Source organism: Entelurus aequoreus, linkage group LG24, assembly GCF_033978785.1.
Source record: "Entelurus aequoreus isolate RoL-2023_Sb linkage group LG24, RoL_Eaeq_v1.1, whole genome shotgun sequence".
In the NCBI taxonomy this organism is placed as follows: Eukaryota; Metazoa; Chordata; class Actinopteri; order Syngnathiformes; family Syngnathidae; genus Entelurus; species Entelurus aequoreus.
The window spans coordinates 26,075,853-26,102,702 of NC_084754.1; the positions used below are offsets into that span (position 1 = coordinate 26,075,853).

General features: G+C 38.3%; 1 protein-coding gene across 5 annotated transcripts in view; it reads right to left on the bottom strand.

Annotated features, from left to right (window-relative positions):
* The window catches only part of psme3ip1 (proteasome activator subunit 3 interacting protein 1), a 111,382-nt gene extending 87,347 nt beyond the window's left edge, over positions 1-24,035 (bottom strand). For 2 of the 5 annotated variants that reach the window (XM_062035827.1, XM_062035824.1), the window contains exons 1-5: positions 23,869-24,034; positions 20,166-20,299; positions 19,969-20,067; positions 9,911-10,033; positions 6,916-7,054 (exon numbers count right to left, since the gene is read on the bottom strand). In XM_062035827.1, the coding sequence (XP_061891811.1) occupies positions 6,916-7,054; positions 9,911-10,033; positions 19,969-20,067; positions 20,166-20,289 (485 nt within the window). In that variant the 5' untranslated portion in view covers positions 20,290-20,299; positions 23,869-24,034. The other 3 variants (XM_062035826.1, XM_062035828.1, XM_062035825.1) reach the window with 3 other exon arrangements.
* Between the last annotated feature and the right edge of the window lie 2,815 nt (positions 24,036-26,850).

The window sequence follows — 26,850 nt, forward strand, 5'->3', positions numbered from 1 at the left end:
GTACTGTAAAATAATATGTACCAACACATAACACAAGTTTAATGATTATTTCAGGAACATGATTATTTTTATCCACAAACACAAAGAACACAAAGTGTCTGCCTGCAGTTTTTTTTAGTACATGTTATATCATTTATTTGGAATAAGAAAAACTTAAATTAATTACTATCACAATTAACAAGTTAATGGAAATGTGTGCAAAACTGGAACATAAGTGCTCTATAATAAAGGAGCTGGTCGGATCTCTCGGTGAGAGGCTCGCTGCAGTCAGCCAAATTTTAAACGGTCTACATTACTCTATGTACAATAAATAAAAAGAGTATCGATTATTCACTTTTACTAACTGATTTTATAATCATCAATGTCCAAACTGCGATGCATCTAAAAATGTATCAATTCCCCCACCTCTACTTATAACCACACTGAAATATTTATATTTTTTAAATAACTATAATAAATAAAACCTATGTTAGAAAGCCTACTATTTTGCATTTTTAGTGTTTCTTACGCTTGAGTGATCTGGCGGGCGTTGTGGCATTCTACTGTTCAGCGGTCCTCCAAGTATACATAAATCACTCTGTTCTAAGAGAGCATAGCTTGTACATTCAATGTGCACAATCGAATATCTTAGTTGCTCAGACAGCAATGTGTTTATATAAGTTTAGATTTAGGTATGTTGTTTCTTACAGGAGAAAGACGTTAATGTCTATTGTTTTCATATTAGCATTTAAGTTAGGGAGCTAGACCGTCTGTGAGTTTGTCAATGTACAGGTATTCATCACCGTTCTGATAATTTTAATATAAAAACGGTAATACTAACTGTTGCGTTTTACCACGATTATCATTAATACCGTTTATTGTTATATCCTCAGATTAATCATATTGTTTGTTGGCCATATGCTCCATTTGTTAGTGTAAGTCATGTACTCCTATTCTCCATGGTGATCTTTAGTGCAAGTTTGGAGGCAGGGTATACCCTGCACTGCTCAACAGTCAATCACAGAGATTGACTAGAGCTTCTCATTAAGCATGTATGTTTTTAAACTGTGGGAGAAAACCTGATAATACGGGTGGGAAACTTGTCTAATTAAAACATTTTGGAGTTGGACCAGCATGAAGAAGTAGATCACATACAAAAAATCTCAGATGTTCCACTGTAACTACCTCTGAAGGGGTTTTTAGCTCAAGCAGGTGTCAGCTTCTTGCAGAGGTAAACATTGATAAACACAAGCATACCGACCTGAGTATGAGGCCTTGGCACACAAGTTTAATCAGCAGCTTGTCACACATAAGGGTGACATATGGTATTATTCATTGATTTTATTTTCGTATTTCAAGATATTTACCATGTTAAGACTTGACTTCTAAATAAATACTCATGTACATTTGTGTATGGCATGTCTACTAAATGGCAATACTGTTAACAGATTCATAAAATATTATTACTTAAAAGCTGGGCACTGTTTACCACTGTGCTTTATGCTTATTGACTGGCTGTGGAAATCATGTTCACTATTGTACTTGGTACGCTGTTGATGAGTTTCCATATCTGTATGTTCGCATTGGTTGACTTTTATTCATAAATTAATACTTGGTCTCGTCCCATCTTACCTCTGCTCATAGGTGCATAAATACCAACAGTAGTATTCTCAGAAAAACTAAGAGCCCTATTCTCCCGTTTGCGCTGAAGTGGTTTTTAATGCGCTCGAAGTTACGCATGTTTCACTTATTCGTATTCTCCCATGCAGCATGTCGACACGCCCACACAGCGTAATTTAAGCAAAAGTGATTAAGTCTGGAATGAAGGTAGGCTCATTACTTATGAGGCAGACTTTGCCATGACGCCTTTTATGGCTTTGTGAAAATCGTGGATTATGAAGTTTTACTAACATTTGAGAATGTCATTGATATCCATGAAAAAGATGACACTTTAAATATGAAAAGGCCGTAACCATCCAGGCAGTGCTTGCCATGTGTAAGTGTGTTGCGATGGTGATGTATTGCGTACATGCAGGTAAACAGAGTTTCCTTCCCGGCTGGATGTAAGTCCGTAAAAAAAAAAACTTTGTTTCACTTTATATTATAGCCACCATGATGTTATGTGTTATGTTTCATACAAATGTTTGTGAAGCAGTGAAGCGTCAGTGAGGGCTTAGATAGCGGTTTGTATTCACATATTTGTGTGCGTGTTTTTGTGTTTGCTAGGGGGAGCATGAAACCTGACAAGTTGAACAACAGAGTTAAACAACTTGCACTGAGCCTAGTCTATAAAATCCGCTGCACCTCCCTGATACCGAAGTACATGTCAAACTACTTCCTTAACGTAAATGACCGCCATAACCACAACACCAGGGGGAGCTCCACTAACCACGTTAAACCCAGATTCCGAACTAACAAAGGTCTTAACTCATTCTCTTTCTATGCCACATCAATGTGGAATGCGCTCCCAACAGGTATAAAAGAAAGGGCATCTCTATCCTCCTTCAAAACCGCAATAAAAGTTCACCTCCAGGCAGCTACAACCCTAAACTAACACCCTCCCCGGATTGCTAATAATCAAATGTAAACAATCAAATGCAGATACTTTTTCTTATGCCTTTTGATCTCTCTCTCTCTCTCTCTCTCTCTCTCTCTCTCTCTCTCTCTATGTCCACTACTTGATGTCCATACCCCCCCCCCCTCCACACCCCTGATTGTAAATAACGTAAATAATTCAATGTGATTATCTTGTGTGATGACTGTATTATGATGATAGTATATATGATAGTATATATCTGTATCATGAATCAATTTAAGTGGACCCCGACTTAAACAAGTTGAAAAACTTATTCGGGTGTTACCATTTAGTGGTCAATTGTACGGAATATGTACTTCACTGTGCAACCTACTAATAAAAGTCTCAATCAATCAATCAATCAATCGATATGAACTATCAAAAAATCAATCTACTCAAACGTTACATGATGTACATACTTGAAGCTATCAGAGTAGATTTGATAGCTTTCTGGAAATTACTTGTATCATTTTATTATGTGTGGTGTACACTGCATCTAAACTTCAAGTGCAATATAGGCCCAATCCCAATACACCCCCTCACTCACTACCACTTGCCCTCACTCAGTACCACTAGCCCTCAACAAGAAGTAAAAAGGGGTAACACTTTGTAATCTTCCCTAGAAATTGGGACACCACTTGCTACGTCACTGCATAGTTTATGTTCGGGCACGTAAGCGACTACCGGTACATAGGTATGTTCACACATACGTCCTACCTAGAGTTGTATCAACACCAATATTTTGGTACCAAAATGTATATTGTTATGTATTTCAATAATTTGATACTTTTCAAAATAAAGGAGAACACAAACAATTTAACTGGCTTAATTTTAACAGAACATTTATGATATGTTTCTTAATGCACCCAAAGAACAATATTAAAATTAAAGGGGTAACACTTTGTAATCTTCCTTAGAAATTGGGACACCACTTGCTACGTCACTGCATAGTTTATGTTCGGGCACGTAAGCGACTACCGGTACATAGGTACGTTCGCACATACGTCCTACCTAGAGTTGTATCAACACCAATATTTTGGTAACAAAATGTATATTGTTATGTATTTCAATAATTTGATACTTTTCAAAATAAAGGAGAACACAAACAATTTAACTGGCTTAATTGTAACAGAACATTTATGATTTGTTTCTTAATGCACCCAAAGAACAATATTAAAATTAAAAGGTGCATTAAACCCATGGGCTTTTCCTATTGCACTTAAACAACAGTTTAGAATTATTTTACAGATTACCTAAAGCCTGCCATAATCTAGAATTAGGTTACAATAGAAGAGAAAGCTTTATTGACATTGTATTAAATGCTTCATGATTTATGGTTGCCAATTTTGACCTGTGCTTTAAGACATATACAATAATGAATAAACAGTGAAAACAAGGGTACAAATACACAGATAAGACAAGTAGCATGTAAAACACACATTGTTAAAGATAAAACACAAATTAAAAAGTTGGAATTTGTTACGAAATGCAGTCAATTCACTTGCATTATTTTACATTACACGGGCGGTTTGGACTGCTCTAATAATTTTCAACAAGCCAACCAGCTCTATGCGTGTCTCGTATCTAGTGTGTATGTGCACGGGGGAAGCTGTTAACTATATTACCTGCCACGCTTTGAACTCCTTATGCAGGTCTGAATGTTTGTTATTTAAATGTTTTCCTAAATTTGAAGCAACGGTAGTAATGCTGTATTGACTGTATTTGGTGAGGCGTGTTTTAAAGCAGAGCTTGCAGAGCGGCACCTCTGTGTTTAAAGCGTCATTTTTATTGATAGTTCTGAAGCCCAAATACCTTCATATTGCCTTTCACACACCCTTTTTCTTAACCGGTAGAATTGCTGTTATTTTGTCATTATTCCTTTGGACGATTATTATGATTGCATGAGCTCAGGTTGTGCGTTTTGACACACGAATACGTCGCGGCTCAGCAACGTCACCGCCGCACAGCAGCACATGTGGATTAAAAAATAACTACAGGTGTTTTCCAAAGGTAGTAGTACCTTTCTTAATTCATTAATACCACATTACTTTATTAGAAGCGGTGTACTGTAAAACCTTATAGTTCCACCATTACACAACAAACCTGACAGCAATGGAGTTAACGGCTGAGATTGTTTTTTTTACATTCATCATGCTTCGGTTCATAGGCGCCGATCCCGTGGGTGCTTCGGGGCCCGAGCACCCACGTGGGATTGATGGCAGCTTTCAACCTTTAAAATAATTTTTTAACAATCAATCTTGTTGTATTTAATTTTGTGGCGAGTTTGGTCCGTTTTACAAAATAATAAAGCCACAAATAATATGGGATATTACTGTAACTTCGCTGAACGTCTATTTTTTTTTTAATACACACACATCGAGCACACACTGGCAGAGATGTAAATCGGCGCCCATGCTTCGGTTGATGAATAAACAAAGGAACTACACAGAAAAGAAGCAGCCATCTACGAATGTTGTCACTTGTGAATTTTGTGAAGGTATGTAAGATTAATGTATTCACATTATTATTATCGAGTATTTTAGCCTAACATTAGCTAGAGTGGCTAGCAGGCTAACATTACAATCGTTCCAAACTTACATGTAATATAATATACAACTTATGCAGAAATTGTGCTTTTTTTCTTTGGCCCTACACGAGCGAGTCAGCATCTGAAATGCCTCACTCTGAAGGGCCAGATTCATACCCCCTACTCCTCGTTATGCCCACTACCCCTACATGCAAGGAGTCATTGGGACACTACTACCTTCACGGGAACGCGCAAAATGTAGGGCTAAAAAGTAGGGTGAAGGGGTGTATTGGGATTGGGCCATAATGTCTCAACTTCCAGGGGCACTGGACTTATTCCACCCTCCAAAGTGTATGAGAGCAAAAGTACTTAAAGAGGAATCGCACAATTTTGTTGAATTTTGCCTATTATTCACAAACCTTATGAGAGACAAGAACACATGTTTTTTGCATTCTAATTTGTAATAATTGGCTTTTTTAGGTGGCTAGCAATGCTTCTAATGGGAGCAATCGATTCTGCCTCTGAATCACTCTAAAAAAGCATCCAAAAACTGCTAACAATACTTAATTTATGTTCCGTAACCTGCATAATAACCAAGTTGTGGCGACATTATTATTGTAAAAGCAAACACTGCTGGCTGGGGACGTTTCAGTTGATTTTGAATAAGTTGAACATTTTTTTTTACCACTGTAGGGTTTGTTAGCACACTGATGCAGTTTCTATGAGCAGCGTCGTCCTCGCAGATACAAAAAAGCCTTTCCAGCGATAATACCATTGTTTTCCACTCAGTGCAGCAAAAGCACTCCATTTCTGTTGGCATAGCTTGGCTCCAAGCTCCACATTTACAGCACCAAGTCATGCCGGTCAGGCTCTCTTGGCTTCCGTCTGCTCCAACATTTCACCCTCTCGTCATGCTCATTCGGCTTTTATAACCAGTAGTTCATCCTCCGTATATGCCAAGATTAGAACACACATGCTTTAGTTGACGCAAGTAGGGGCACACATTTGTTGAAGAAAGTAGGAAGTGTGTTGTTATGAGCACTGAAATCAATGCACTGAGGAAAAAAGTTCCGGTAATGCTTAAAATGACCAAAATACAGTAAATATTGTACATATTACATATTGTTATGAACGTGTCTTTTACTAAATTATATATATACTTGTCGCATGTATATAAAACGTTAATGGAGGGTTTTAAAGTTGTTTAGACCATTTAGTTGCATTTTGAAACAGTCTTTTTTTTTTTTAAGAATCCTAAAAAAAAAGATTAAAAAAAGACATGTGTTCTTGTCATTTCCTAATGATTGTGAATGATAGGCAAAATTCCCCAAAAAAGTGCAGTTTCTCTTTGGGAGAATACATGAAAGGACAGATTTGAAAGAGAACTCCAACATTTAAGACTTGCTCCACCCAAAACACGCATCTTGGATGAAGGGGCGCATTAACATACTAGAGAATGCTGCACAACTGGAATGCACGCAGTTGTTGCTTTTTTTACATGAGAGGATAGGGTTCTAGCTTACTTACATTTATCTCAACTTGGAGAATTAAAATCTATTCATAAAGACCCATGAAATCAACGAGCTCGGTCAATTTGCCTGTTTTTAACCGCTTGTGACTTTTGATTGTAAAGAACGTACTAATACTGAGCATGTTTTGTCAGAATCTGCATTATTCTGTCTTGGACAATATATTTTTATTTATTTAGAGATTTTACATAATAAATGAAAGTAAAAAATATCAAGATTGTGTCTAACTTAGTCTGTGACATGCAGACAAGTTAACTAAGCGTAGTATAAGTAGTAGGTTGAGTGATGTGTGTGTGTGTGTGTACCTGCGTCTTTTGACTGCCCCAACCAGTAAATGGGCCTGAGACAAGTGGCTGGTCTTTTGCTCCAATACTGAATGTTTTGGTGCTGCCTTCTTCTCTGGCTCTGGACGGCTGTCGGGGGGCACTTGCTTTGCTACAGCACTGTGGCAATACAGAATTAAGCTTAAATAACATTTATGAAGCATACAAAACGGGAACAGAAGAACATCAACCAGTAAACATTTGACTTTTTGCACATGGGAGTCATGACAGGCCACCCCATTTAATCTTCAATAAATGACACAGTTGTGAGAGGCTAAAAAAAACATTGGGCAGGGACCAGAGAGAGTAGTAAGTGGTATGGTAGGAGGCTAAAACAGGAAAAGGTGGCATCTTTAGCTGAGGGGACACAGCTGAGCATGGGATCGATGTATGTGTGGTTGAGATAAACGCTTATAGAGCTCACAGTGGCAAACCACTGCTTGAAAATGGTCACCGTAGTTACAACAAGATGATGCAGTTTCCATGACAACCCACTATGTTGTCATGTGCAGACAAACACTGGTTGTTTTGTAGGGAGAGGGAAGGGAAGCTAAAGAGCTTGAAGAGCACAGAACATACAACATACAGGAAAGTCATAATGCAGGTCATTGATTTTGATTTAGATTCTGCAACTACAGGTGTTTTAGTTTTGGTGCTCTTTGACAAATAAATTAAGGTCCAGAACTATTTGGACAGTGAAATTGATTTGTAACCACCATGGTGGACTCAAGATTAGGCTATTAAAGTGTGATTAAAATATTGATTTGCTAGTAATAAAGTAACAAAAAAAAGGTTAAAAGGCACACCTTTTTAAAAACGTTTTAAACTCTAAAAAGGTGTTTATTCTGTTTTTTTTTCTATTTTATTAACTGCTATTACATTATTACTACTATTAATTTTACTATTTGATGTTTTAATGTCTTTATTATTTATATTTAAAATATATTTTATATTATTTGTAGCTGTTAAATTTTAGTTATTCTCCAGTTTAGACACCTTAAAAGTGGCATTTTCCTCAATTCTCAGTGCCATGCCATGTCTTTTTAATGTCAACAGTTCTGTGTGAGTGTGCATATAGCGTGTCGTTCTTTTTAATTGGTGTAAAGCACTGTGTTGTAACTTGTCTGTGTATGAAAAGTGCTGTATCAATACATTTTTCATTGATTGACTGACTGATAAATCTAAACCGCCATTGAGCTTATTGAGGAAATGTGTATTCTGATTCAAGTACATTTCAATGTGATGTACTTTCTATTATGATGTATAAATGCTGATTCTAGACCTGTGTTAAAATGCAGTCTTTAACTAAGATGGGTTCAATGCTTGTGACAACGACAGCTTGTTTCTTATTTTAGAGTGACCATTCCAAGTGAAAAAGTAGGGTGAAGGGGTGTATTGGTCCAGAACTATTTGGACAGTGAAATTGATTTGTAACCACCATGGTGGACTCAAGATTAGGCTATTAAAGTGTGATTAAAATATTGATTTGCTAGTAATGAAGTAACAAAAAAAAAGGTTAAAAGGCACACCTTTTTAAAAATGTTTTAAACTCTAAAAAGGTATTTATTCTGGGGTTTTTTTCTATTTTATTAACTGCTATTACATTATTACTACTATTAATTTTACTATTTGATGTTTTAATGTCTTTATTATTTATATTTAAAATATATTTTATATTATTTGTAGCTGTTAAATTTTAGTTATTCTCCAGTTTAGACACCTTAAAAGTGGCATTTTCCTCAATTCTCAGTACCATGCCATGTCTTTTTAATGTCAACAGTTCGGTGTGAGTGTGCATATAGCGTGTCGTTCTTTTTAATTGGTGTAAAGCACTGTGTTGTAACTTGTCTGTGTATGAAAAGTGCTGTATCAATACATTTTTCATTGATTGACTGACTGATAAATCTAAACCGCCATTGAGCTTATTGAGGAAATGTGTATTCTGATTCAAGTACATTTCAATGTGATGTACTTTCTATTATGATGTATAAATGCTGATTCTAGACCTGTGTTAAAATGCAGTCTTTAACTAAGATGGGTTCAATGCTTGTGACAACGACAGCTTGTTTCTTATTTTAGAGTGACCATTCCAAGTGAAAAAGTAGGGTGAAGGGGTGTATTGGTCCAGAACTATTTGGACAGTGAAATTGATTTGTAACCACCATGGTGGACTCAAGATTAGGCTATTAAAGTGTGATTAAAATATTGATTTGCTAGTAATAAAGTAACAAAAAAAAAGGTTAAAAGGCACACCTTTTTAAAAATGTTTTAAACTCTAAAAAGGTATTTATTCTGGGTTTTTTTTCTATTTTATTAACTGCTATTACATTATTACTACTATTAATTTTACTATTTGATGTTTTAATGTCTTTATTATTTATATTTATATTTAAAATATATTTTATATTATTTGTAGCTGTTAAATTTGAGTTATTCTCCAGTTTAGACACCTTAAAAGTGGCATTTTCCTCAATTCTCAGTGCCATGCCATGTCTTTTTAATGTCAACAGTTCTGTGTGAGTGTGCATATAGCGTGTCGTTCTTTTTAATTGGTGTAAAGCACTGTGTTGTAACTTGTCTGTGTATGAAAAGTGCTGTATCAATACATTTTTCATTGATTGACTGACTGATAAATCTAAACCGCCATTGAGCTTATTGATGAAATGTGTATTCTGATACAAGTACATTTCAATGTGATGTACTTTCTATTATGATGTATAAATGCTGATTCTAGACCTGTGTTAAAATGCAGTCTTTAACTAAGATGGGTTCAATGCTTGTGACAACGACAGCTTGTTTCTTATTTTAGAGTGACCATTCCCTGCTCGCCAGACTGCATCCAGCAAAACGTTGCTTGATGTTTGTCAACAAGATGGTTTGCCAGACATTAAAACAAGCAAACCGATAAAATGACACCGCAAAATGAGTTACCCCCAGTGACACATTAAATAAAATGTTGAAAATAATCAAAAGGATATTCTGTATTCCAACAGTTCTTGTTTCTCTTCATCCCTGCGTTGCTTCTCCACCAGACTCTGTTGCCGGGAAACCTCGTCCAGGAAGCTGGTCTCATCATCGTCCAATCCCCTCACCATGTTCTCTGTCACCATGGAAACAAAGCTGCTCTTAACACGTTGCAGCAAAATGATGACATTTTGCAGAAAACATGAAGCATTATAGACTGTTCAAAACTAAACTAAGGTGACCTTCAAGTCGACAAATCACAAATAAGATCAGATTCGTAAGAAAAAATAAACTTGACGACACATTTGAATACTTGAGATGTGGGCTGTTGAACAGAAATCCTTTTAGCAAGGGCCCCTGCTGCCCCTTTCTGCACATGCAATCCTATGGAATTTTCACCCTACAGCAGGTACATTCTACTAAAATATTTTGGGGGCCACATTCACAAAAAGCTAAGGGGGGACTTCTGCCTTCACTATTAGTCTGATTTTGTAAATTTCGGAGGACCAACATCCTCTACAGTAGACATTGGATTTTGGTTTATTTATTTTGTCGAGTAACGTAGCGCTATGCGGTTTTAAAAAAAGCTAGTCAAATATTATCTCCATGACAACACGAGTGTTTTTAAGAATCTGCTGCAAGAATGTGAGAATTATTTTGAACTGAACTCACGGGCCATCAGTTGAATAGCCCAAATAATGAAAAAGAGAGGACCTAAAATGTATTTATTTTTTATTTTTTAAATACCACTAGAGTGATTGAAGAAGTTGAACAAAAGTGTACTGACTATCTGAAGTAAACAAGCTACAGCAACACCTTAGTTACAAAAGTCCCATTATGGAAAACAATTCTAACCGCTAAAAAGGAAAATTAAAGTTAAAGTCCCAACGATAGTCACACACACACACACACACACTAGGTGTCGTGAAATTATCCTCTGCAGACTTAGAGGGGTGCTTTGAGAAACACCTCAGTTATGTCAATCACAAGTTTGGACCCCAGTGTTTGCTAGCAAGGTTAAAATGTCAATGCAAGGATCTGCCAATGTGTTTACAGTAGGGCTGACAAAGCTAACGCATTAACTATAAATTTAAATAACGGCATACATTTTTTTAATGGCTGTTTAACGCACATGTGCCCTTTTTGACCCTCGGGCGGTGCTGTAGCAAGGAGAATTTGGCTGCAGTTCACTTGCTACTGATGAGCCACAAGCAAGCAGAACTGGACAAAGGAAAGGCTTTCTTATAGAAATATGGGGTTCAAAGCCATGGCAAGTTGTTTTCCCGACAACAAAGGACTATTTTTTGCCGTGAGTAGAGGAGACATTCCTGCAGAAAACAACTGCTCCGCGTGACGTTCTAGAGGTAGGTGGTGCTTCACTTCCGTGTTGAGCAGGGGTCCCCAAACTACGGCCCGCGGGCCGGATCCGGCCCCCCAGCATCCAAAATCCGGCCCACAGGAAGTCCCAAGTTAAAAAAAAAAAAAAAATACAATATTTTTTTTTTTTTTTTTTAATCTTTCCTTTCTAATCCATTTTCTACCGCTTGTTACTCTTGGTGTCTCCTAGTCGCTCAGGCAAATCATATTGTCTAAAAATAATTTTTCCCATCGATAACGTGACAATGTTAAATGTTGATGAACACCAATGTTAATTGATGTTAAATGACAAAACGGATTATAAAGACAATGTGTATATATACAGTATATATATATATATATATATATATATATATATATATATATATATATATATATATATATATATACACAGCCTGGCCCCGGCCAGATTTTTTTAACCCAATGCGGCCCCCGAGTCAAAAAGTTTGGGGACCCCTGGTGTTGAGATTACAGTTAAGGTGCAGTGATAACATAACATTTAGATTGTTACTGTGACTGCTTTAGTAAGTAAGATGACATAAAAGCTCAACAGAAATGAAAGACGGTCGGCAGGAAGTCGAAAGGAGACATTTTTATTATCATTTATTGCAAACAGTCGATCCAACAGCAAAACATTTCAAGACACTTTCTCAAACCAATCACTTTTATGGCTTCAAAATAAACACGCTACGCTATACATCTGGTTTAACTACATTTACAAAATAAAAATGTCTTACACTATGATCATGCTTTTGTTAAAAAGGGATGGGCACCGGATCCGGTACTTTTTTGACACCGACCGAAACGAGCCGATACTACCGGGCACCGATTCACGTAATATCCAGCGGTGCCATTTTTCGGTGTCTGGGTTGCGTGTGACGTCACATCTGTTTGAATGAGCACCTGCAAGTGGCAAGTACTTGCTAGCACTTGAGAGGAAAACAGGCGACTTCGAAGCGGACATGCTCTTAGTAATCTTGCAGCCCATCAATGTTTCATGACAAAAGCCCAACCACGCCAAATAGAAAACGCTCTAAAGTGTGGCACGTCTTTTCAAAATGCGATGAAAAGACAGGTTACGCTTGCAAAAATCAAGGCAAGTGGCGGGAATACTTCCAATCTGAGGAAGCACCTGGTTAAACACAGGATTTATCTCCTGGCTGAAGAGTGCAGCCAAGTTAGATGTACGGCTACAACTCCTGCATTTGGCACCTTTGGCGACTTGGCTGAAGCCAACAACACTGGGGAAGAAATAGCGTTATCATCCTCTACGACATCGTCATCATCCTCTACGTCTGCTCCAGGTAAAAAGCCTAGTGTATAAGAATACATTAGCTTTGCAGTTTAACTATCAATATATTATTATCAGCTCAGTTCCTTGTACTGTACTTTGTAATGTTAATGTGAAGTTTTTGCTTCAATTTCATTTGTACCAGTAGTTTAATACTTTAGAAGAAAACAAAAATGGTCTTAAGTTTCACTCCATCCTCTTTTGCTAGTTTGTTTTTAAATTAATTGCCTTAATTGCTTCCATGGACCCCCAGCACATATTTTCCAGATAGAAAAAGAAAAAGAAAAGCGTACACAGAGTTTTATTTTGTGTAATACTAAGAAAATAATACTGAATTGTTGGAGTTTAGCGTTTAAATGTTGAATAAATGTGCAAAACAATTGCAAACATGTTACTATACAAATAATTGGATATTGTTTTGATATATTTGATGATCGATCGATAAAGACAAATAAAGATGTTACATTTAATCATTTTAAAATGTCATTATCACAAATAATTTTTTACCACATTCCCTAAACTGGATCATATTAGTACTTTGTTTGATTTCTTTGTTCAATCCATACCATAATTTAACTCCACATTTCAATATACTAAAAAGGTTTCAAGTGTTGTACGTGCATACAAAATGTTTTAAGTAACATTTTTCCATAAGGTAATATTTCTCCTCTTTTGTTGAGAAGAATTGTTGTACATTCTTGGGTATCAAGTTTTAGTTTGCTTTGTGCATACTTTAAGGGGTTTGCAAATACAACAAATAATACAATTTAAATATTTTTGATTCTATAAATAAAGAGTTTGGGGGTGCTCTAAATCCAACATTATGTACTGCAATTTTCTAACTGACTTTTTTGTAACATGGTTAGTGAATGAAGTGTACCTGTAGTAGTAATTTCCCCATATTTCTACACAATAACTCAGATATGGTAACACTAGCGAACATTAGAGAGTATGTAGTGATTTTTGGTTCAGAATAGGGATGTAACGGTAAACGGTATAATGATAAATCGCAGTAAAATTCCAGACGGTTAATACCGTTTAAATTTTTAATTACCAAAAAAAAATTATCAAAAAATGTATTAATGCATTTAAGCCAACACTGCTTACTTCCTGGAAACTGAAGCCCCTGCGCACTAGAGGCGTTCAGCTCGAGAAAACATTGTGGCGACTACACAGACTTTGCTTTGAAAATGTTCCCTACGAGTAAATGGAGCCGATCGCTTCGTTTCACTTCATTTCAATTGCTTCTACTTCCGTGGAGTCTTGGTGTGCATTTAAGAGCGCAATGCTGTTGGAGGAGAAACATATTTGATGTTGCGGTTTCATTTTGAACATGCAACTTGCGTCCTTCCGTCAGCTGCTGGGACAGAGTTACCATGCAGCAGGCAATGTGTCGGGAACGTTGCCACAACTTGTTTATAAAGTCTGTAGTTTGTTGACTGGGATGCTCACTCATCCTTTAACTGTTAACTTTGTTAGTGTTCCAATAACATCAATACTAGCTAAAATGTATTTTAATTTCATTGAATTGAACGCAGGCTGAGTTGTCTGTGAGGTCCACGTATTGTTCTGCTCAAACTCTCAAAGGATTCGTCCCAATACAGCATGGATGTACATACATTTAGTACATAACTTAAAAAATAACTGTCTCTATGAAAATATAAAAATAGAGATAAAGACATCATGTAATAAAAAGCTGGCATGCTGATACTATTAATAAACAAAAACACAAATTATTGTCTTCAAATAAATGGATAACGTTTGTCTAGAGCATTTTATTAGATATTACAAATTTCACTCCAACACTGTTCTACCTAACATAATGAATAATCCTGATTAATAATCGTGATTTCAATATTGATAAAAATAATCCATAATCCCATAATTGTGCAGTCCTATGTGTAAGACTAGAGCTCATATATGACCACTATTTTATCTATGTGGACAAAAAGTGCAGTTACGTCTTACAGCCATAAGGAGCTATCTTGCGAAATAGTCACATTTATATTATCTATTTATAGTAGAGATGTCCGATAATGGCTTTTTTCCCCGATATCCGATATTGTCCAAATCTTAATTACCGATTCCGATATAAACCAATACCGATATATACAGTCGTGGAATTAACACATTATTATGCCTAATTTTGTTGTGATGCCCAGCTGGACGCATTAAACAATGTAACAAGGTTTTCCAAAATATATCAACTCAAGTTATGGAAAAAAAATGCCAACATGGCGCTGCCATATTTATTATTGAAGTCACAAAATGCATTATTTTTTTTAACATGCCTCATAAAAGCAGCTTGGAATTTGGGACATGAATAGGGATGATGTTTGATAAGAAATTATCAAGTTCAAGCCTATTATCGAATCCTCTTATCGAATCGATTCCTTATCGATTCTCTTATCGAGTCCAGATAGGTTGTTGTATATGGAAAAAAACACACAATATTTGGTTTAACAAAAGCTCACTTTTTTTATATAAGAAAAAAATAAGATCTAATAAATAAATAAATATTGACTGTTACCCCCCCCCTAAAAAAATAAAATAAAATAAATAAATATTGACTTTTGTTACCCAAAGTATATTAAGTGGGAATTTTCAGAAAAACAAATATATACAGTAACACAAAAACAACCTGTCTCTGTGATCACTATAGGTGTATAAATAATAATATAGTGTTAAATAAAATCAGTCCCTTGGGCACAAAACTGAAAATAATACAGCTCTCCAAAAAGTGCACTTCTGCTGCTATTTGACGTACCGTAATTTCCGGACTATAAGCCGCTACTTTTTCCCCTCGTTCTGGTCCCTGCGGCTTATACAAGGGTGCGGCTTATTTACGGCCTGTTCTTCTCCGACACCGACGAAGAGGATTTCGGTGGTTTTAGTACGCAGGAGGAAGACGATGACACAATGATTAAAGACTGACTTTTCATATACCGGTAGGCTGGTTATTTTGATAACGTACAGGCGAGCACTTTGTATTACTTTGCACCGTTGTATTATTTGTACTCTGCACGAATGCTGTTCGCCATGTCAAAGATGTGAAAGTTTGATTGAATGATTGAAAGATTTATTGATAATAAATGGGACGCTTTGCGTTCCCAAACAGTCATCTCTGTCCCGACAATCCCCTCCGTGGTAGCAGGAACCCCTATATACTACGGTAATTACACATCAAAACCCTGTGGCTTATAGTCGGGTGCGGCTTATATATGGAGCAATCTGTATTTTCCCCTCAATTTAGCTGGTGCGGCTTATAGTCAGGTGCGGCTTATAGTCCGGAAATTACGGTAACTGTTTGTTATGATGCTTTGACATTTTTGCACTTTTTCTTTATTGAAAGAAAATTCTATGAGGAGAAAAGTTCTTTGCAAATGTGGTTACAATGCTAAAAAATGAAAAGTTAAAGCTAAAAATACACTTTATTGAGTTGACATTATTTCTTTATAGGGGGAAAGATGTGATGTTATGAGCTAGGCTAGGGAATATAACAACTACACTACCCAGCATGCAACGGGAGTGACGAGCATGCGCGGTAGTGTTGTTGCATGTCGCCACCCGGCGGCTAAGAATGAGGTTATGAGTACGCTGTGAAAGTAAACGTCAAGAACTCAGCCAACACGCCTCGTCTGCATTATTTATAATTAGACAGACAACACATATCCAGTGTGATTTTGTTTTGTTTACAAGGAAAGAAAAACAAAAGTTTAAAAAGGGAGATGTGTTGTATATATATGTATGTGCTGCGGTTGCTTTAAGAACGTTGCGACAGCTGCCGTAAAGGAGGTGCGTTGCTAGCCTGGTTGCTATGTTTCCGGTTGGTCGTAAAAGTGTTCTTCATGTGTTTGTACCCTGCTCAAATCTTTCAGTAAAGTTATTCATTGGATTATACCTTTTGTTTTGAACTTTATTACACCTTGGAGCGCTTTTTCCGGTCCATTGTTTTTCCTGCTTGCCCTATCTGCGCCTAATGACGTCATTTCTTGTGATGTCTCACGGAGCATTTCTGGTCGGGACGGGATTCGTTCCCAGGGATTCGAATAAAGAACCAACTCTTTTTCTTTACTATAGTGGTCTCGATAACGGGTACAGGTTCTCAAAAAGGGATTACAGTCCGAGGACTCTGTTCTTTTGTTATCGAACAACCGGGAAAATCGGTTTCGAGTATCATCCCTAGACATGAGGGCATGAGGGGGTTGGGGGGTATATTGCCGGAAGAATTAGTGCTGCAAGGGGTTCTGAGTATTTGTTCTGTTGTGTTTATGTTGTGTTACGGTACGGATGTTCTCCCGAAAGGTGTTTGTCATTCTTGTTTGGTGTGGGTGCACAGTGTGGCGCATATTTGTAACAGTGTTAAAGTTGTTTATTTGCCCACCCTCAGTGGGACCTGTGTGGCTGTTGACCAAGTATGCTTTGCATTCACTTGGGTGTGTGAAAATCCGTAGATATTATGTGATTGGGCCGACGCACAAAGGCAGTGCCTTTAAGGCACGCCCCCAATATTGTTGTCTAGGTGGAAATCGGGAGAAATTCGGGAGAATGGTTGCCCCGGGAGATTTTCGGGAGGGGCACTGAAATTCGGGAGTCTCCCGAGAAAATTGGGAGGGTTGGCAAGTATAACTGGGAGACGCAACTGCTCTGTACTTCTCCCTACGTCCGTGTACCACTCCATACAGCGGCGTTTTAAAAAAAGTCTTAAATTTTACTTTTTGAAACCGATACCGATAATTTCCGATATTACATTTTAAAGCATTTATCGGCCATAATGTCAGCAGTCCGATATTATCGGACATCTCTAATTTATAGTATAATTTTGTTTCTGCCATATTAGTTTGTTTATAATGCTTTTGTTGCTTTAATGTGCACATTCAACGTTCTACTTGAGGTGCATACAGTATATACATTTTGAATGTGTCCGAGTGCAGCTGGGATACGCTCCAGCACCCCTCGCGACCACGAGAGGGACAAGTGGCAGAAAATGGATGGATTTTTCTGTTTTTTTAAATAAAACTTGGTTAAAGGATTTCAGTATAAGTACTTTCTTAAAATGTTGAGGACATTTAAAATCACCGCGATAATAATGATAACCGTGATAATTTTGGCAACAATAACCGTGATAAGAAATGCTCATACCATGACATCTCTAGTTCAGAACATCCATTCATACATCTTTTACTGCTGCTTACCCAATTTTGCTTTATTCATTATTTAAGTACAGCAGGGTCTGGATTAATTTGTGCTTTGTTCCTCACTTAAAGGCCTATTGAAACCCACTACTACCGACCACGCAGTCTGATAGTTTATATATCAATGATGAAATCTTAACATTGCAACACATGCCAATACGGCCGGGTTAACTTATAAAGTGCAATTTTAAATTTCCCGCTAAACTTCCGGTTGAAAATGTCTATGTATGATGACGTATGCGCGTGACGTCAATGGTTGAAACGGAAGTATGCAGACACATTGAATCCTATCCAAAAAACTCTGTTTTCATCTCAAAATTCCACAGTATTCTGGACATCTGTGTTGGTGAATCTTTTGCAATTTGTTTAATGAACAATGAAGACTGCAAAGAAGAAAGTTGTAGGTGGGATCGGTGTATTAGCGGCGGACTACAGCAAAACAACCAGGAGGACTTTGAGATGGATAGCAGACGCGCTAGCCGCCGACCTCACCTTGACTTCCTCTGTCTCCGGGCCGCCGACCGCATCTGTAATCGGGTGAAGTCCTTCGTCGCACCGTCGATCGCTGGAACGCAGGTGAGCACGGGTGTTGATGAGCAGATGAGAGCTGGCTGGCGTAGGTGGATAGCTAATGTTTTTAGCATAGCTCTGTGAGGTCCGGTTGCTAAGTTAGCTTCAATGGCGTCGTTAGCAACAGCATTGTTAAGCTTCGCCAGGCTGGAAAGCATTAACCGTGTATTTACAGGTCCATGGTTTAATAGTATTGTTGATTTTCTGTCTATCCTTCCAGTCAGGGGTTTATTTATTTTGTTTCTATATGCAGTTAAGCCCGATGCTATCACGTTAGCTCCGTAGCTAAAGTGTTTCGCCGATGTATTGTCGTGGAGATAAAAGTCACTGTGAATGTCCATTTTGCGTTCTTGACTCTCATTTTCAAGAGGATATAGTATCCGAGGTGGTTTAAAATACAAATCCGTGATCCACAATAGAAAAAGGAGAGAGTGTGGAATCCAATGAGCCAGCTTGTACCTAAGTTACGGTCAGAGCGAAAAAAGATATGTCCTGCACTGCACTCTAGTCCTTCACTCTAACGTTTCTCATCCACAAATCTTTCATCCTCGCTCAAATTAATGGGGTAATCGTCGCTTTCTCGGTCCGAATCTCTCTCGCTGCATTGAAAACAATGGGGAAATGTGAGGAGCCTTTCAACCTTTGACGTCACGCTACTTCCGGTACAGGCAAGGCTTTATTTATCAGCGACCAAAAGTTGCAACTTTGTCGTCGTTGTTCTCTACTAAATCCTTTCAGCAAAAATATGGCAATATCGCGAAATGATCAAGTATGACACACAGAATGGATCTGCTATCCCCGTTTAAATAAAAAAAAATCATTTCAGTAGGCCTTTAAAGCGTGAGTGAATAATACGTTTCATTGTTGTGAAGACGTAATAAATCTGAAATAGAAAAAGATGGTGCAGTATTATCTACTCACAGATGCTACCTGTTTGAGCACACAATAGCTAGCCCTGAAATAAAATAACCAAACCTTGATTCTTAATGCACACGCAAGGTTTTCACAGGAATGAGGCAAAAACTAATCCTGACCTACTGTATTTCTTGCCACCATATGTTGTATATTTTTAAAATGAGATTTCCAGTTCATTTTATCTTCTATTATTAAACCTCAACATTTTTTATTTTTTTTAATCGTGTTTGTGTTATTTGTGAAACTAAATTACTCAAATCATTGAGAAGGTGCTAGAGGCAAAGGATGTGAAAGTATTTTACATTATTATCAATCAATCAACCAAAGTTTACTTATATAGCCCTTAATCTCAAAGGGCTGCACAAGCCACTACGACATCCTTGGCTCAGATCATACATCAGGGCAAGAAAAAACTCAACCCAATGGGAACAACGTGAAACCCTGGAAAGGACTGCAGATCCCCCCCCCCCATATCTCCACCTCTTGGGTGACCAGTGCAATGGATGCGAGGGGATATGGTATTAATATTTTATTATAGTGGTTAACTATCAACCTTTTTTCCACCTAGTAGCATCCAAAACTGTAGCATCGGTGTCTGATTTATTAATGTCCAAAATAACTTATTTTATATACAGTAAGTACCTTCTTAAGTGTGTTCAATTAACCCCGGGGGTCTCATTTAAGCACCACTGCTTCATAACACTTAAAATCCTGAAAACTCACTGAATTTGAATTGTTCCTCAAATTCCTCTTGTTTCTTGTCTCTCTGCTCAGCCAAACGTTCAAAAAGGGAACGTGAGTCATACGCTTCCTCCGGGGCTTCTAAAGAAAAAAAAATACATTAACAGATGTAAATATTTACAACTGACATATGCACGAGTGTTTTCATTTGGATCTTTGTCATGTGGCTGTGCTCTTACTCTCTGGGTCATCTGGCTTCCTCACTTTTTCCCACTCTTCTTGTCTTTTTTTCCTCCTCTCATCAAGTTCTGCTTCTGAGACAAACTTCCTTGTGAGCTCAACGCCTGTTTCTTCTGCTGCCATTGCACCTCATCTATAGTGCACACATGGCAGTAAAATTCACTTTCATTCGAAAGAGAGAGTTTCTGCAGAGCACTAGTACACCACTTGGCCAGTGTCTCAACACATTAAAATATATTCTTCTTTAGCTCTGTAGTCAAGCAATTAAAAAGAATAATTCAAACATTTCACATTTGTTCAGCTAAACACATTCTGCCAAGTGTAGAAATGAGTATGCAAGTATCATATTGGCTTTGATGCAAATTTGCACCAAACATGAATACACTATAACCCAAATTTCAGGTGAGCGAGTCAATCTATGTATCGTTAGTCTAGTATTGATATTGGATCAAAAGGTCCCATTGAGAATAATCTCTTTTTCAAGAAGGTCCTGCACATTCATACACCAGTGTAGGTGTCACTGGAAGATAGGTGGGCTGTGATTAGGATGGCGGAAGCTGGCATCGGACCTTGAACCCTCAAGTTGCTGGCACGGCCGCTCTACCATTCGAGCCAAGCCATCCAAAACGCCGTTATGATTATGGTATGAATTAATATCAAACAATCGCGTCAGGTATTTGATAGGACGACCTTAAATTGTCAATATAGGCTACAGAGTCTCATTTCTAAAATTGTCTGCTAGTGGTGTGCCTCGGGACTTTTTCCAATGAAAAAAACATGCCTCGGCTCAAAAAAGGTTATAAACCCCTGCCCTAATGGGTATCATTCAGGGGTCGGGATTGCTTGGATTTACATGATGTCACGTCCGGCTCATTGTATATGTGTGGTGGTCAAGCCAGCGTCTGTTCTCAATGGGTACTAGGCAGCATTTTGCCTTTCTCTGAGAAAAATGGCCTATGCTTGCGTTGATTTCGGTTGTACAAGTAAAATCTAAAAGAGTTAAGCTTTTACCAAAGGTAGCAATCATAAACGAAGCTTTCACCACATACACAACGTTGAGATCTATAGTTACAGTATATTTTGATAAATATGGGGACAAACATGCATACTCTTAAACGGCGTGTGTAACAACAGTTAAGACAACAAACATGGCAGTAGGCATTAAGTTAAATTATGAAATGCAACCTCACTCGAGCAGGGAGAGTCTTGATACCAGTTTCCGTGACCCAGCACACACACAGAGACGTTTTAGACCTCAATGCTTTTACAGGTTTTCGTCGGTTTTGTCGTGTAGAATTACGCCTGAAGCACAACCTCACTCGAGCAGGGAGAGTCTTGATACCAGTTTCCGTGACCCAGCACACACACGTTTTAGACCTCAATGCTTTTACAAGTTTCCGTTGGTTTTGTCGTGTAGAATTACGCCTGAAGCACAAGATAGTTCGATATGTCTGGGAACGTGACCGACGGATAATCCTTGATATCACTCGACAAATTGTTTGAAAAGCATAGGGATCTATTCCATTGCATTGATAGATTTTTTTGCCCGTACCTGCTTTTTGAAGGAAAATGTAAGCCTCTTTTGTACTCAGATAGTTTGCGCTGTACAACAGCAATCTTGGCTGGGTTGACCACCCTTTTTTTTCCCCAGGGAAGAAGTCACATGGTAGAATACAAGCAATACACACACTATCATAATACCTGTATGTTGAAGCTCTGTACGTTTGACTACGGTAGCAGTAACTCTTCGCGTTCCATCAGGCGGTGCAGCGCCGTAGCTTGCCAAAGTCATACTTAAACATCTTGACAGATTTTGAGCGCTGTGTGTAATGTTCTATATTCTCAATGAAACATCAAAGCTCTGGGCTCGCTTGTTAACCTGTACTTCTATGAACAGGGGGCATCAACCTGCAGTTCAAACTGTCCCTTATGTGTGACTGCCATTTACTGGTCAAACTTATTACACCATCCATCCATCCATTTTCTACCGCTTATTCCCTTCGGGGTCGCTGGAGCCTATCTCAGCTACAATCGGGCGGAAGGCGGGGTACACCCTGGACAAGTCGTCACCTCATCGCAGCTTATTACACCATGTCCCATATAAAATAGCTTTGAGGCCGATAAGCACAACTAGAATTAAACCGTGCATTAGGGGCACTGTCGATTTTTGAGAAAATTAACTGCCCTTTATCACCGATTCTGTTTATAACTTTTATGGACAGAATTTCTAGGCGCAGTCAGGGCCTTGAGGGTATCTGGTTTGGTGGCTGCAGGATTAGGTCTCCACTTTTTGCAGATGATGTGGTCCTGATGGCTTCATCTGGCCAGGATCTTCAGCTCTCACTGGATCGGTTCGCAGCCGAGTGTGAAGCGACTGGGATGAGAATCAGCACCTCCAAGTCTGAGTCCATGGTTCTTGCCCGGAAAAAGGTGGAGTGCCATCTCCGGGTTGGGGAGGAGACCCTGCCCCAAGTGGAGGAGTTCAAGTACCTCGGAGTCTTGTTCACGAGTGAGGGAAGAGTGGATCGTGAGATCGACAGGCGGATCGGTGCGGCGTCTTCAGTAATGCCGATAAGTTGTGGTGAAGAAGGAGCTGAGCCGGAAGGCACAGCTCTCAATTTACCGGTCGATCTACGTTCCCATCCTCACCTATGGTCATGAGCTTTGGGTTGAGACCGAAAGGACAAGATCACGGGTACAAGCGGCCGAAATGAGTTTCCTCCGCCGGGTGGCGGGGCTCTCCCTTAGAGATAGGGTGAGAAGCTCTGCCATCCGGGAGGAGCTCAAAGTAAAGCCGCTGCTCATCCACATCGAGACGAGCCAGATGAGGTGGTTCGGGCATCTGGTCAGGATGTCACCCGAACGCCTCCCTAAGGAGGTGTTTAGGTCACGTCCGACCGGTTGGAGGCCACGGGGAAGACCCAGGACACGTTAGGAAGACAATGTCTCCCGGCTGACCTGGGAACGCCTCAGGATCCCCCGGAAGAAACTGGACGAGGTGGCTGAGGAGAGGGAAGTCTGGTCTTCTCTGCTTAGGCTGCTGCCCCCGCGACCCGACCTCGGATGAGCGGAAGATGATGGATGGATGGATGAAAGGATTTTAAGTGCTTGAAGAGCCAAGTGTTTTCTGAGGTGGTACTTGGTGAAAAAAAGGTTGAAACCACTGCTCTAGCAAGACCAACACAAATACAGCTTTGCTTCCCCCTTGTGGCCATTCCATATCAGCACACCTAAGACATTCGAGTATGTTTCCCTGTCTTCTGATGTAAAATATACAAACACCACAAACAAACGTGAAATATGGTAAGTCACGGGATTTTAAGTGCCAACAATTATGTTTGTGTTTTGAGCTTACAAGCCAGCATTTAGATAAGAACATTAGTTCATCATTTGCTTTTGCAAAATGAAATAATGCGTACGCCATCTGAAAACACACCTAATAAATGTATATCAACAAAACAAACACATTTAGCAGACAAAGAAGTGCTTGAGTAATAAAAGCTACAATCAAGCAGCCCTCTTGCTTGCAGCAATAAAGCTAACCTTAGCTTCTTTAGCTTCCAGGCAAGCTGCAGTCACTCGACGTAAGAAAGCAGGAAAGTAATGTCTGCAAGTGCTGCTGCAGCACAAACATGACATGGATCTTCAACTATTACACATCACGACTGGTGACTGAGGTACTAATATTCATTAAAAACTTACCAAACACGGGTTGACGATATTATTAGGCCAATGACGTCTGCGTGTCACTGTAACACTGGCTTGTCGCAACCTTGATCATTTGACATTAGTTCCGGCCTATATCGACAACCATAGACATCTTATAAGGGTACGCAGCATCCACCGCTACTGCCTACTGGCGCTGACGAGACGCGGGGCCGCCATCTTGGAGTGGTGATCCGCTCCACTCAGTGCAATTCATTTGGCAGGAGCAATGAACTGTCAGCGCATTTAATTAATTTTACCTCACTGAATACCACTGATTTTCACGCGGTTTTTTGTCATACGTGTAGCTATGATAAAGGACACATGTTTTGGCGTGTTTTATTATTCATAGTTTGCTTAACAGTAATAAAATATTCTTATATGGTATAAGTGACCAGACGTCCGAGATCAAAACTGGGAATATAATCCCAGAGAAGGGGGAAAAAAAGGTCAGCTATTTTTAAATTGAAGAAACAATATGATTAGGTTATATATACATGCGTATATCCTACATAAACAATGTATGAATACATTAGATATCTATATATTTTAGGGACCTATAGACTGCACTGTAAAAAAAATTCTGTAAAAAAACGGTCATCTACTGGCAGCTACGGCTGCCAAACGAAAACCATAAAATTAAAGTAAAACATTGTAAACCAAATAATATTCAAAAACATTATATTTACAGAAATTTTCATGAAACGTTTTGTGGAAAAATATCGTAATTTTACAGATTTTTACTAAATTATTAAAATCAACCACCTTTAATAAAGTGACGATGCAAACAGTTCTGCAGAAAAATACCTTCATTCTACAGAGTTTTTCCAAATTATTACGATCAAACACCTTTAATGAAGTGACAATGCAGGCAGTTCCACAGAAAAATACAATTTTTTACAGATTTTTTTCTGAATTGTTAAGATCAACCACCTTTAATAAAGTGACGATGCAAACAGTTCTGCAGAAGAATACCTTTATTTAGATTGTTAGTATGGACATAGACTTCAATATAACAAGCTACATATTTAATGAAAGATAATTACTGTAATTTTACATGAATATGAAAGTAATTTAGGAAAACAGAAAATGCTATGTATAATTAATTTGGTATTTTTCTGTAAAAAAAATAGAAATATACATAGTTTGTCATTACTGGCATATTACTTAAAATAACAGGCGGATTGTTTATTTACAGATAATGTCTTCAATTCTACAGTTTTATAAACTATTTAAAAAAAATAGAAAAATTACAGTAAAAATTTACAGTAAATTAACCATAAAAATAGGATTTTTTTTTTACAGTGTATCTCTGTTGCTGCAGCAGCAGAGAATCTATTCAGTCTTGACACTTTGTATTAATATTTTGCATTACGTTCTTCCTTTATATGATTGTTTACAGTGATTGTTTTATATGTAATTTTTATGTATGTCGCTTTGGATAAAAGCATCTGCCAAATACTTAAACATAAACATATATAAACGTATTTCTTATTTCAACTTTATGTTATTCAAGTATGACATTTTTAAATTTAATTGACAAGTAATTATATGATGGTCATACTCTTGTTTGCTAACGGCTACGATTTCAGTACTATTGAAGATCTTTGCTCCTTCTCAACTCTGTGGTAATATTCTTTTCACAACATACAACCAATAGTACGTTAATGTTAAATCTTACTTGTGAAAAGTAATCCCCCGATTCCTTTTTTCAACAGTCTGCTCATTTGAGCAGGAAAACGCTGAACACCATCTTTGTTTTCTACCTGTCAACTGTCAGTTTAGGCTGCTGGCCGGTGTTGTGCCTGAAAACGCACCCCTGCCATAGAATGCACCCCCTGACGCGGGAGCGCGCTTACGTCACTCGCTTACGTCACTCGTCTCGAAAAGTATATCTAAACTCGGCTGTAATCACCGAAGTGGCTGAAATCGCCTCTTCTAAATCGCCTCTTTCGGCATAAAAAAGTACATAAAGTGAAATAATCCAAGTTTTCTTTACTTTTGGATGGATTAAAAATTGTGAGCCTTTAATGATTTCGCCGTCATTCAAGTGGCTGAAATCGCCTCTTTCGGCATAAAAAAGTACATGAATTGAAATAATCCACGTATTCTTTACTTGTGGATGGATTAAAAATTGTGAGCCTAATGATTTCGCCGTCATTCAAGTGGCTGAAATCGCCTCTTTCGGCATAAAAAAGTACATAAAGTGAAATAATCCACGTATTCTTTACTTGTGGATGGATTAAAAATTGTGAGCCTTTAATGATTTCGCCGTCATTAGATCAAAAGTACATAAAGTGAAATAATCCAAGTTTTCTTTACTTGTGGTTGGAGTGAGGTGGGATCTGTGGTGGAGGTCTAGAAGCAACCTGACTAGCTTGTTCTGAGATGTTTGGAGTTTAGATTTGAGGGTTTTGGAGGTGCTAGGGTACCAGGAGGTGCATGCGTAATCGAAAAAGGGTTGAACGAGAGTTCCCGCCAGAATCCTCAAGGTGCTTTTGTTGACCAGAGAGGAGATTCTGTAGAGAAATCTCGTTCGTTGGTTAACCTTTCTGATTACCTTGGTTGCCATTTTATCACAGGAAAGGTTAGCCTCTAGAATGGAACCTAGGTAGGTGACCTCATCTTTCCTGGTGACAACAATGTCACCCACTTTTATAGTGAAGTCATTGACTTTCTTAAGGTTGATGTGGGACCCAAACAGGATGGATTCCGTTTTACCCAAGTGTATGGCTAGCTTGTTGTCAGCGAGCCAGGTGCAAGTTCTACAGAGCTCAGCACTGAGGATTTTCTCCACCTGTGACTTGTCCTTGTCGGATACCAGCAGGGCAGAGTCATCCGCAAACAAAAACAATTCACAGTCGCATGCCGATGACATGTCGTTTATGTATATTTATGTTTATGTATATGTATATTTATGTATAAAATGGCGGCGCATGGCGATGGCGATGCTGCGGCTTTGCTAACGCTCTTGGGAGT